The sequence below is a fragment of the Platalea leucorodia genome (genome assembly GCF_965183815.1).
Source record: "Platalea leucorodia genome assembly, chromosome: 4".
In the NCBI taxonomy this organism is placed as follows: domain Eukaryota; kingdom Metazoa; phylum Chordata; class Aves; order Pelecaniformes; family Threskiornithidae; genus Platalea; species Platalea leucorodia.
This window is the reverse complement of record NC_138826.1, coordinates 112141215-112154706: the sequence shown is the minus strand read 5'-3', so window position 1 is coordinate 112154706 and position 13492 is coordinate 112141215. Positions and strand designations below refer to the sequence as shown.

General features: G+C 38.7%; 1 protein-coding gene across 1 annotated transcript in view; it reads right to left on the bottom strand.

The window, feature by feature from the left end:
* Positions 1 to 13492, bottom strand: part of COG5 (component of oligomeric golgi complex 5) — a 191228-nt gene that overhangs the window by 108096 nt on the left and 69640 nt on the right. Inside the window, exon 7 of the mRNA XM_082308220.1 lies at positions 1427 to 1557. Coding sequence (XP_082164346.1) covers positions 1427 to 1557 — 131 coding nt within the window. The remainder of the gene's footprint in view (positions 1 to 1426; positions 1558 to 13492) is intronic.

The window sequence follows — 13492 nt, the reverse complement described above, 5'->3', positions numbered from 1 at the left end:
AAACAGGCCCCTGGCTAAAGCACAACAGGCATATACTTTAATAATCTCTTGATTACCTGGATACAGCCTGGAACACCTAATAAATCTGTCTATTTTTCAAGTGGAGTGGGACTGATTTCCCCAGGGTTTCTTTGTCAGTTCCGTTTTAGTACTTAATATGAAGAGAAAATTATCAGAGAAGGTCAAATCTGACATGAAAAACTAGAAGGAGTACACACCGATGAAGACTTTTGCTGCATTTAAAATAAATGTCCACTTGCTTTTTCTTAGGCCCTATCTTCGTTCAGTCTTTAACGTCGCATATGCTTCATAGCTTGTAACAAGCCCAATCACAGCTTGGCAACATGCTCAAATAGCCAGGAGTTTCAACGTTTGAATAGTAATAAAGTAAAAATTGGGGTGTTTTTTCCTACCATTTTGCTATCAGTAAATAGCCAAAGGTATTTACCACAACCATGACTTTGTACTACAGAAAATTACCTGAAATGAGAGGTCTAAGTAAAAGTTTGAGACATACCGATAATTTTAATCCTCAATAGCCTAACCAAGCCAATTTAACGAAGCGATTTTCCATTCTGTGTATGTTCTATAACCTTCAATAGTATAAACGAATGCTATATTGACTTACAGGTAAGTTTAACCATTGGTAACAAACAGCATAAAAATGTCTTGTTCTAATCCTCTTTGCTCTCTAATTTAAAACCCAAATTTGATAGGAACTTTTACTGGATTTTCCCTCGTACTGTAGTAAGGGAGATTTAAAATATTTTTTTTAAAGAATACTAAAAAGTACAGACAAAAATATGAATTTTTAAAAATGCAAGAAGACAGCCCTAATGATACTACAAATAGTTAAATAATAGACGTAGCCAGGTTATTAAAAATTTAGATAATTACATTTAGTATGGATGAATGTAATTATGCATACTCATTTTGATATTCCCTACAGTGAATACTTACCTCAAAGTTTAAAATGCCCTTTAAAGTTTTAATGGGAAATCTTTCAAAACGTTTCAATATATTACTGCACAGCTAAAATGTAGAAATCTTCTTACAGCTTTAAGAAACTGCATTTTTCAGATTTATCTATAAAGCTTGGCAATATCGGCAATGTAGTATACTGTGCTTAATGCAAAGTCCTATCAATCATCAAGCTTTTATCACAGTGTTTACAGTTAAACTCTTCATATCAACACCTAGTTTCTCCCAGATTTCAGGGTCAGATCCTGCAAATTTTATTCTTGCAAATATTGTACAAGGCCAGTTTTGTCAATTTCTTTGGATATTCTCATGTGTGAGAACTTCTCATGTAAGACTTTTTTCATGTTTAATCTCCATTAGACAATGCTACACAAAACAAAGGAAATCAAGCTCAGAGTACTTTTACAATTCACTGTTGAAAGGAAGTAAAGAAAGCGTATTTTACCTGAGTCTCCACACCTTGCTCAAGCAACCTTTTAGCCTGATTTTCCACCTCAAGCCGAGCTCTTGCAATAAAAAGCAGGTCATTTTCAATTACTTCTATTCCAGAGAGATCTATCCCTTGAGAAAGGTAATCTATAAAAGCAACAAAACATTGATAAGCATGACATAGGATAATGGAACATTTTAAACATGCTAAAACATTTAGAAGTTACAGTTAGTTCCAAGGGACATTTTTTCATACAACACTTGACAAAAGTATGTCAAAGTAATGTATTACACCAGACAAACTGAAAATCAAAAGATTATTACTCAAGAAAACCTGGATATTGAATACATTGAATTTACTTCACCACACTTCTCTAGACCCAGACACTGCCGAAGAGGTGCACAGCACGAGTTCTAGAACTCCAGAATCTCAGTCACAGGGCAGGAAGTGGCAAGAAGTCACCTCCTTGTCCCAGAGGATTAACCAGATAATTAACTTCTCTAACCAGATGTTTGAATAAGCATAATTTGCTCTAAGATCTGAAATTCCAGATGTATTATATATTAATAGATTTAAATTATACTTCATATATTTAAATTGCAGTTCTATACATATGGGATCAAACACAGAAGAACAGCAAGAAAAGAAAACAATTTTTTTTTTCATTTTTAATTACAGAAACATCACAAAATTTATCATCATCATGGAAACCACCATCAGCAGGGCATCTACAGATTACTGGGCTGGACTGGCAACTGCAGCAAGAAAATCTGTTCAAACTCAACTTTTGTCACTGGCTATATAGATTTGGCCAACTCACTTCATCTTTCACTAATAGCCACTTAATAATTAGAACACTCCAGCAAGTAGAAAACCCAACACTTTATCAAAGGAGGTTTGAACCTGTGACATCCTTTCTCCCAGACACATTGACTTTCTTTTAAAGGGGCGACATTGTAATGCCTGCTCTTTGGACTACTTAGGCTTTTCACATGGGACAATTTTAGATATAAAATACAATCCAGGGAGTAAAAACGAGGTTTTCACACTCTCTGAGGTCCCTGACCTCTGTGATCCCTCCTATTGGCTCTTTGCCTGATCTTACACTCCTGACCTACCCTAACTAGTGACCTGCCTTTGAAAGAAGGGCTGGAGGATGCCTCTTCCCAGATATCTTTGATTGTTAGTGACACTCACTTGGGATGCAGGAACTGTATATTCAACTTCCTTCAGGCTAATGAAGACCTACAGCTTAGATTGGACTAGAACTCAAATTGTTCAAATATTATAGAATTGCACCCATAACTATTGCACATTTTTGCAAATCAAACCAACTATGGCCACTGCTCTGAAATCCATGTTCCTGGAATACGGAAAGCAGGACCTGAGAACACCTACTGCTTTAGGCTCCTCCAAGAACAGACACACCTCTCCACTTAAAACTCTGAATTACAACATAAATTAGGTGGGAACTGGACGATTAAATTTATAAAATGAACATTTCTGAACATGTCTGGGTGCCTTAGATTAGATCCACACAGAAATGTAAAAGCAGTCTAGGAAGGAACCCAGTGAACCTGAGGAACCTTTGAAGTTAAACAACGCTTCTTTTTTTTTTTTTTTCTCCTTTTTTATCTTTCTAGATTTAAATCATCCCAATTCACCATGTCAAGGTAGCCTAGACCTTCACACTACTGCTTATCTCCAAGATAACTCAGGATTACTCTCGTTTACACGTTTTTCAGCATTTTGCTCATTCAAGCAGGTCTTTCACTGCTTCTTTTGAAAGAACCAATAAAACTAACAAAAAAATGGCAACGGCGTTTCACCCAGTGTCAGATACTTCCTTCATAAGACAATGTTGCACTATTTCCATTTATAACCAGCCTACTATGACTTCCTAATAGTTGTCTTCCTTTTATGTCCTCCCAGTAAGTTTATTAAGGCACAGACTTAAATTAACTAAGCTAACTGAACTTTTAAATCTTTGCCAAATAACGTTTCACTTTAGTAGCCAATTACTTTTGTTTATTCACAATAAATTAATCTAAGCCTCAGATTAATTTTAGCAACCACATGTTCACAACTGAACACAAAATTCCAAGTGAGTCACTTCACAGCTATGCAGAGAACAATATCCCTGTACCTGCATATGAGAAACACCGCATAAGAAAATGAAACAAAAAGTTTAGAGAAGTACTGCATAAAGCTTCGTAAGGCATAAAGGAAATCAACTCTCTTAACAGTACAGTATGTCAAATAGGTTTTAGTCTACTAAGATTAGGCCGCAAATGCTTTTGTCTGTATGCATTTGTTTAAAAATGGATCAGAGAAGCCAAAGGACAGCCAAGCAGCAGGACAGCACACCTCATGCTGCACAGGCTATTAATGAAGCCCTATATGCAGGCATGCTTACAAAGCTGCTTTTGCTGGGGGCTACAGCAGCCACACTCACTCACTACTTCCCTGCAACTTTTTTCTGTGACTATGCTGCGTATCTACAGGTGGCCTTGCATATGAACCTATTAAAACTAGTATTAAACTCCCACTAACTTCAATTACTAACTTCAATGAGCAAGTGTCTTGAATGTGAAGACTAGTTTTCTGACCCCTTCCTTCAGCTGCACAGGGAAAAAAAAAAAGTGCAAAGAACTACCCACAGATTAAGTCTACTGCCATAGTAAACTCTGAAGTAGTGTCTTGGCAACATGAGATTAAAAAAGGTGCAAATATCATCAAAGGCTTACATAGCCCACAAATACAAGATCTGCTGTGGAGTTCACTTATGTCATAAAATCATATTTTGCAACCCCAGGCTGCTTAAATAAAATGAAATTAAAATATGGTTCTGATCTCCTAAATCCACGGAAAAATGTGTGGAAGCGAACTGAAAAAGAGACTGTCTCTCCCTGCTGTGTTTTATCTCAAAATCTAAATTAAGCCATTTCAAGTGCTAAAAATCTAATCCTTCTGATGGTTTTAAGAAAGGAACAGTAAGACCATGCTGCTTTGGCTTCTCCAAATACCTCCATCTGTGCCTCAGACTGGCAGTCACCTCCTGCTAAACTGCCAAAATCTGCAGCTTCATTCCAAATTTCCTGCAATCCTAGCAAAATGCTTTGGGACAATGCATTTCAGCAGGACTTCAAAACAGAGGGCCTTTCTGGGGGTCCAGCGGCTAGACATCCTGCTATGGATGCTCTCAGTTGCTATTCTAACCAGTGGGGAAGCCATAGCAATCATATTAATACCGTTTTCAAAAGAAAAGCAGTTTTCACACGGACAGCAGGCCTACATCAGAAACACCTGCAAGTGCTTTCCCGCCATTCCTATGTGAGAGCAGAAGCTGCCACACAGGCAGGGTATGCGCCTTTTGATAGTTTCTGTCGTCTAAGCAGACAACATAATACTAGAAATCTCTACACTTGTGTATTCTCAGGAGTGATGCTGCCATCACGGACAGCACGATGAAACCGAGCAAAAGGGCAGTTGACACAAGGGCAGCCAGATCATAGCCAGAACCACAGTGCATTTAAGATCCAGCTTATTTAAAATATTGCAGAGGAACTCACACATTCCAACCAGCCAATTTTAGTTAGTAAAGAAACCATGTCATGTGAAATACAACAAAGATACTACCAGTTATTAACCCAGGGACCGGCAAATGGAGCATTTTGCTTCAGGCACTTCAGTGCAATCATTATTCTGTTTCTTGCCGTGCACGGTCAGTTGATAACATTATGGTCATGATCAGAGGTGAGGGTGACGTGCTGTAAGGTACTCGTGTCGTCTTCTCAGGAATTAAGCAGGCACAATGGCTTATCTCCCAGTTAGCAAAGACTCTGGGGACTGGGGCCCAGTTTAAAACTTGTCAGCTTTTCTCCTGCTTTAACCTTAAAGCACTAGAGTAAACCTAATACTATAATAACCGTAACAGATTTAGTGAGTATAGCATTTAGAACTGTCAGCTCTACGTTAACAGATTTAAAAAGCACATATATAATACTTCTTTAGCTTTGAGAAGACTCGTGCTTTAAACAAATTAGGACCTAAATATCTTGTAACACCACATGCCAGGGCTGGACGCAGCCATGACAGGCACTGCCCTCACACCAGTACGGCACGCAGCCAGCTGCTCCAGTCGCTTCTGCTCAGCAGAGCCCGGGAGGAAATCAGAGGAGGGAATCATAGTCCTATAGCCATTCCTCTACCTCATTCCTCTGCTAATTCTACCTCTTTATATAGGTTCATAAAAATAAAAGCAAATCCTTAACTCTCCCATAGGTTGTAGGCATTGCTTCCCTTATAACTATTACGCCTTATTAAGCTTGGAAAGCACAGCTGGAAATTACTTTTTAAGGACTTAAAATACAGACTGCCTGCTGAATCCTCTTCTTGAGCAAAAATATTATATGTCAAGGCAGAATACACTGAGCCCTAGGAATCAGTGACATTTAAAATCTACCTCAGCCTATCAAAGGGTTAGAACTTTGTATTTCTTAAAGAATAAAGATTTTTGTCATTACAATTCCAAATTTTCTTGGTTTATGAAATCTGAACAGCTTTTCTAATCTACTGGCTGAGATGCTGCTTAAAAATGCGCTTTTTAAACCAACATTTCCCAGATAGTTATGTAAGAGGAGTTTAATAGAGAGAGATAAATCCGATATGCCCGTTGTACATTAGGCAGAAAAACAATACTTTGAGCAACGCAGTTAGCTTTTCTTAATCTAAGTGAGTCAACAATGTAGAATCTTTCTATTATACAATTTCATTTTTTTACCTCAAACATTGCTCTGTGATAATATATAATGAAGATAGGAAAAAATCTGAATTAAAACTTTCTCTAAGTACTAAAATACGTTTTGGAAAAAAAGATAACTATGAAGCTAGCATCCCTATGAGCTTCATTAAAACTGTATTATGCTCTTTCTTTAGACTGAGTTGATTTTGAGCTTTTGCTAGAAACGAGAGAATCAAGAGAAGTCTACCAGGACAATCAGGTGCACTAACAAAGAGGAAACCAGGACAGCCAGCAATAAATGAATGTGATCAGACTGCGTCACTCGAGAGGCTACTTGAGCCAAAAGAGAAATCCTTCTGTGCTCTGAGAAGTAACCTCAGTGACGCTAATAAAGAGGACGAAAGAAGGAAATTAGAAGAGCTAAAGTGGATTCTCTAGGAGCAAACACCTAAGATCAGCACCACCCCCTCAAAGCATAAGCAGCAAGAATCCAATGACAAATTAAGAGGTGTTTCATGGGAGATGGGGAGGGAATTAAAGGAAATTAAGCTGTTCCTGAAATCCTAAACAAAATCATAGAACCCTAAAATCACAGATTTTTGTTTGCCTGTTTGAGGAAGGTTTGGGGCTTATTGCTTTTGCATGGGTTATTTGTTTTATTTTGCTTCTGCAGTCGTAGTTGCAGAAAATATTGGTGATATCTGTACCCTAACGCTGTTCTTTTTCCATAAGGAAGAAAAATTACAATTTTGGAAGAAATTACTAATTTAAATTCCAAGATGTCAACTGGTCCAAATGATACCCAAGAGTTCTGCTGGGATTTAAGTATGCAGAGGATGAGAGGTTATCAAAACATGATTTATTAAGAAATACTGTAGAAGACTGCTACAGCACAAACATTACAGTGCATACAGTGCATTCATACTGAAAATTTCTCTAGAGGTAAGTTAAGCATCAGAACAAATTGGTTGAAACTGTCCATTACAAATAGCATATTAAAAATAAAGAATGTCAAGATGGAGTAGAACTGCAGTGTCATTACTACTTTAAGCTGACCTGAGCGGAGGCTGCCCTGAACAGAATACTCTCTGATTTCCACCTCTGTGCCCCTAACCTGCTTCCCTATTCTTTCACTCCACCCCAGCCTCCAAGTTTTAGCACTCATGAGAGTTTTTTCTGTTGAGTTAGTTTTCATCTAAAGGCATTCTCTCATCTGACTCACAATGCAGACACACAAGAGCACAGGGAGAGGGCAGGAACCCACAGGCAGGATACCACCGATAGGCAACAGGTATCCCTCTTGGTGGAAGCTCACGTGGAAATTGGTGGAAGACGTTCATGAAACGGAATCTAAATCACTATTTCCAATATTTATTTCTGTTACACAAAATTAGCAGGGACTGGACAGATATTGTAAAAGCACATAAAACCTTTTCTACAAGGGAGAAGTATTCAGTAATGACAATCATTTCTGTTTTGAAGGGGGTTATTAAATGTTCAGTCTTTGGTCCTACAGCAGTGCCTGGATACAAGCACAAAACACAAACAAAATGAGTGGATTGATTTGTTAGAACTGCTGAGGACCCAGTTGAATTTTTTTCCATCTGCTTCTAAAGTACCTCAAAGTAATTTACTAATTCAAATGGGCCACAAATCTAATCCAGCATGGAAACTTCCATCGTCCTAATAGAAATGTTAGTTACAGCATTAGCTACTGAAAAGGAAGGATGGGATCCTGTTTGCCTGAGTTGTATCTGAACCAATAAGCCAGGAAGCTGCTGGGCCTGAATATGTTCATTTGTTTGTTTTTATCAATATAGGTAATATAAAACCAAAACCAGCCCTAGAACAGAGCCAGAGATCCCAATACCTCAGCAGAAACCCAGTGCTCACCCTCCAGTGAAAGTAACCTAACATTTAATATTACATCTTTATTCTCTGACAGAGGTGGACACCGTACGCTTAAAGAACAACAGCCTGCTCCTCGCAGGCACTTAAATTTTCCGTGCCATCAATGCATAGAGCAGGTGGGGAATGGCAAGAGCAGGCACATTTGTAGGTCTTCAAACTGGAAGCTGGTGCCTCCGAAAATAAGCTTTCTCCGTGTTCTGTTTTAGTCAGACTAATTCTCCGCATAGGCTGAAATGACTGCCCCACACCCTGCATCAGGCACCAACGTACTTGCTAAAGCAAGGCTTATATTAAGCCTTTAAATCAAATTAAAGGGATTCCACTACAGTTACTATGAAACAGTATCCTACAGTCACCTTATACAGCGTGAGCACTTCAGAAAAAGATGTTTATTCCTATAAAAACTGCATAGATTATGGTACTTTGTAAAGTGTTCAAAATAAGAATGTCATTGCTCTATACTATGTGCCACAGACAATATGCCATATATTTTAGATATACTTTACAAAATTATTAATTTTGAATCTTAAATGATTAATTTTGAAAATTTTCTGCAGATATTATGAATTCATTATTGAAGAATATTTTATTTTACAAGACTGAAGAAATTTTATTTTACTAAAATGCCAGTTACTTATAGAACTCCTGGTGTCTTTCCTTCCTTTTCCTACAGGACAAGATTCCTGCGAACTTCTCCTTTCCTCAGTGAAACAACTGAGATTAAAAATCTCTCTCTGCCACTAAAATGCCATTAAGTTCCTATGAAAACTGATCTCTATTTAGCCAGTTCCTACCATCTTAAAAATTAACTACTTGTATGCATAATACCTCAGGTTTCAGTTTTTAGCTGTTTGAGCAACGTTAAGTGAGGCAAAACTGTCCCACTGGAGCCAGAAACTGAGTGGGGCCCATGGCATTGTATTTCTGTTTGCTTTCTCAGACACCATGTTAACACACTCTTGCTGCTTAAGTCCAGAAAATGAAATATATTAGACAACCACATATAGTTTCTGATAGATGTCCCTAGTGAAAGGGGACATTAAAAATAAAAACAAAGCACAACACGTCTCATCTTTTCATATCAATTGCATGCCAAGACTGGTTTAGTTTTCGAGAAATGAGGTCAACAGTACCAAAACCAAACTGGTGGAAAGTATATGATCAAAGAAAGCAAAACTTGAAGCACTCATTTAAACACAGACAATTATCTTGTACTGTAAAAGAGACCTGTCATCTATATTGTATTCTCATAGAACCATAGAATGGTTTGGGTTGGAAAGGACCTTTAAATATCTTCTAGTTGAACCCCCTTGCCATGGGCAGAGACATCTTTCTCTAGATCTTGTTGCTCAAAAGCCACATCCAACCTGACCTTGAACAATTCCAAAGATGTGGCATTATCGTACCCGATTAAAGCTTTACTTCAGAAGAAAACTGAGAATTCAACATCACATAGGTATGAAAGAATTGAACTTTTTCTAGCACGTTAAAACAAAGGGAAAATATTCAGGTGTACAGGCAGGTTAGAATAAGAAGGAATGGGTTGTCATCCTGCACCTGGGATCAGCTTTGTTTCCTCAAAATGATTGTTGCTGATTTTTTTAAAGAATATGGTTTGTGTTAAATATTTAGTAGTGCTTTAATAATCATCCATGACCAATACTATCTACAGAGGAAACTTGCTGTTCCTCTCCAGACTGCATGCATAAAACTCAAAAAACACACCCAGAGTTGATAACAATAGTGGAGGAGTGGTGAGGAAGACTGACTAGCTATTTTTAACATTATATTAAAGCTGCATTTAAATTGTCTTGATGGAAGAGTTAATTCCTACTGCTCTACAGGCTGGAAATCAGATGCCAGGCAGGATCTGGAATTGATGGAAATGAGTTTGATACCTATTTTTATCATCATCACTGACTTAACAATGAGCACCATATTTTGGAGACATTCCTGTGAAAATGCCATGATTCAGAAAATAGCTTAACACACCAAGACAAACATTACTTAGGTCTAATCACAAGTTATACCACACTACTCCCACATTCACTTAGGCCTAAATCAAGAGTTGTTGAACTACTTTAAGGTTCCCCCACCCACCCATAAGGTTCCCCCACCCACGCACCATTAGATCCCCCTAGCCCCTTCCCCTCCCACTCCTTGAATACAAACTCACGACCTTACTTAACCACAACCTGCTAAACCTGCTACTTTCTATTTTGCCCACTGTCTCCTCAACTGCCTGGACTGCCAGGCTCAAAGGGGAGCAGGCAGCAACTCCACATCCAGCTGGCAGCTGGTCAGCCCTGGGGCTGGTACTGTTTAATATCACCATTAGTAACCTGGGTGATGGGACAAAATGAACCCTGTTAGTTTATGGGTGACAGCAATCTGGTGGAAGTGCTCAGTACCGTGGAGGGCAGGGCTGCCCTTCTGAAGAACCTCAACAACCTTGAGAAATGGACAGGCAGAAACATCATGAAGTTCAACAAGAGCAAATTAAGCCCTGTTCGCCTGGGATGGCATGACCCTGTGCACCCGAACAGGTCGGGCACTCACTGGCTGGAAAGAAGCTTTGCAGAAAAGGACCCAGTGGACAATAAGTTGAACATAAACCAGCAGTATGCCCTTGCGACAAAGGCAGCCTACTGTGTACTGGACTGGGTGTAGCAAGGGTGTAGCCAGTAGGTTGAGGGAAGTGATTGTTCTTATTATTTGGCACTTGTAAGGCCACTGTACTCCATGCCTCTGCGTACAAGAAAGACGTTGACAAAATGGAGTCCAACAGGGAACCACCAAGATAGGGGACTGAAGCATGTGAGGAGAGGCTGAGAGAACTGAGTTTGATAACCTATAAAAGGGATGTTTAAGAAGAGACCTAATTGCTGTCTTCTGCTACCTAACAGGTGGTCAGGAGAAGACAGAGCCAGACCTTTCTCAGAGGTGCACACAGACAGGACAAGAGGCAAGAGACACAAGCTACAGCATAGGAAATTCTGATTAGATATCTGGGGAGAATACCATATTTGTGGTGCTGTACACCTTACCCATGCAGGATATTAACCTGCAGGAATGCACACATTATATTTTAATATAATTAAAATTGGTGAAGTGTGAAACATTAAGATCTAGAACTGTAAGAAACACCCTAAGCTTCTTAAGCCTTCCCTCAAAAGAAGCTGATTTGAGAAACTTCCTGAAGAGCTCCCAAAACATTTTTAGGAACTAAAACTGCATTTTTTCTAAATTCTCTGTGATAAGATACTCCCAAAGAACTGTAACATTCATGCCATTCATCAGCAGCATTTGGATGGAGCTGAAACCAACTCCACTCCAAATATTCTATGGCCTAGAAATCAGAAAACATTCAAAAGAAAATTTCTTATACCAATACCTACAAATTACAACAGGTCCATAACATGAAGCAAAAGTTATAATAATGAAAAAAAAACCCAATATCTGTATCATTTACAAAGTCCACATTTTATTCTGATAATTAAGATTGTTCTTCATTAAAAATAAACAGGGAAAAAAACCCAGTTCTGCATAATAAATTCACTGAAGTTTAATTTAGACACTGCACAGATAAGGAACTGCTCTTCAGATGTATGTGGACTTTCAAAATCAAATTTACTGTGGCAACAAAGCAATGCCTCTACAAGTCAATACTCCTCCTGGGCTTTTTTTGGAGCTAAGTAAAAATAAAAGAATGTTGCCAGTAAAAATCTAGTTGTCCTATTTCTGTTTTGAAGAGACTTCATAGCATCACAGACGCAAAGCAATGTGTACAGCATATGTGAAAAAGATGGAAACAGAAAGGGGGACAGAAAGGTGTAATATGGAACAGGAGAGAGATGAAGCCCAAGTGGGGGAATACTGAAGAAATGAACTTATGGGTTGAAAGAGATGAGAACAATAGTATGCTTAAAAATAAGACACAAAAAAATATGAAGGAATGTAACTTGTGAAAGGATACAAATACAAATCAGTTCATACAGTTTGGTCTTATTAATCTGTAAGAGTAATTTAGTTCCATCATCTGCTTTCCACCTTGACAGTTTCCTCCCCACCCCCACCTAAGCCCGTAGCTTTGCACCACTTGCTCATTACCAATGACAACGGTGTTTCTGCTCAAATTTCAGGAGAGCATCCAAAACTGGAGAACAAAGCGGTGAATAAAGCTTGTTTTTAATAAATTTCAAGCAGATATTAATCAGGATTTTTACTGTCAGTAAAATATTTCTTAAAATCCCAACAGGTGAACAAAAGCAGTCCTCCTTGAAACAGAGCATCACATCAGTATATAAAATGAAGCAGGATGAAAAGAAATGTACTCTCATATCTGCAAGAGATAATTGCATTGAAAATATATTGCAGCCGCATCATAAACCCATGTAAAGGAATTATGCCCTTCCAACTGTATTACTGGAGTGGGTGAAGAAAACCATCTCTTTCCCGAACAAAGACAAGAATTCATCTAAATGAAGGTATATGACTTTGGCGCTCTCTTATTTACCTAAGTTAACATTATAACTAAAGCCATGAAAGCAAGCAAAATGATTATGAGTAGAGGGATGTAAAAGACAACCTAAATTTACATGTTGCCCTGAAAATACCAGTATTTTTAGTAGCTTTTAAATATTATTAATATGTTATCATTCAATAGCTAAGTAGAATTTCTCAATATAGAGCATTATGTAGAGGTACAATGATTCAGTTTCCATCAGTACCATGCCATGTTGCAACAGACACATGCAAGGATAAAAGAAAATGAAGGAAATTGGATAATGTGTTTCAAAAATCTTAGTCAAAAATAACTTCTTTCAAACATCCCACCAGTTGCTGAGACGGCAAAGATGGCCGACGCTTCGATTCCCCTCAAAGGAGGGCAGAAGAGATGTTGGTTCATTTGTCTGTTTTAATTCATTATGTTAATGGCTAATGACCTAATTCTTGAATACTTTTACATCTGGATCCTTCGGCTGGGGCTGCACGGCTAGAAGGCGCGTCCCCTGGGTGGTGGATAGGGGATCCCTCTCTGGAGGGTGCACTGGATAAAATTGAAGAAGGTGCCACGAACCAACGCAGCCTAAGGGAAGGCCACCCTGACAGAAAAACCACTGGCCCTCCAAGTCATGGGGGTTGGGCAGGAGGCCAACTACCTCCTCCCGGAAAAAAAAAAAAAATAAAATAAAAAAAGTTGCAGAAACGACGAGCATCAACTCGGAGATGGAGAAAATCAGTAATGAAGTGAGGAGGAGGAGATGGAACTGGATCGGTCATGTCTTGAGGAAAAAACCAACAGAAGACTGCGCTGTGGCCCTTGGGACTCCAGAGCACGCAGCCGCAGACCGATCGAAGTGGAAGAACGATGTTCGCGCCTTGTGTGCCTCCTGGCACTGAGAGAATTCAGATCAGATCAGATT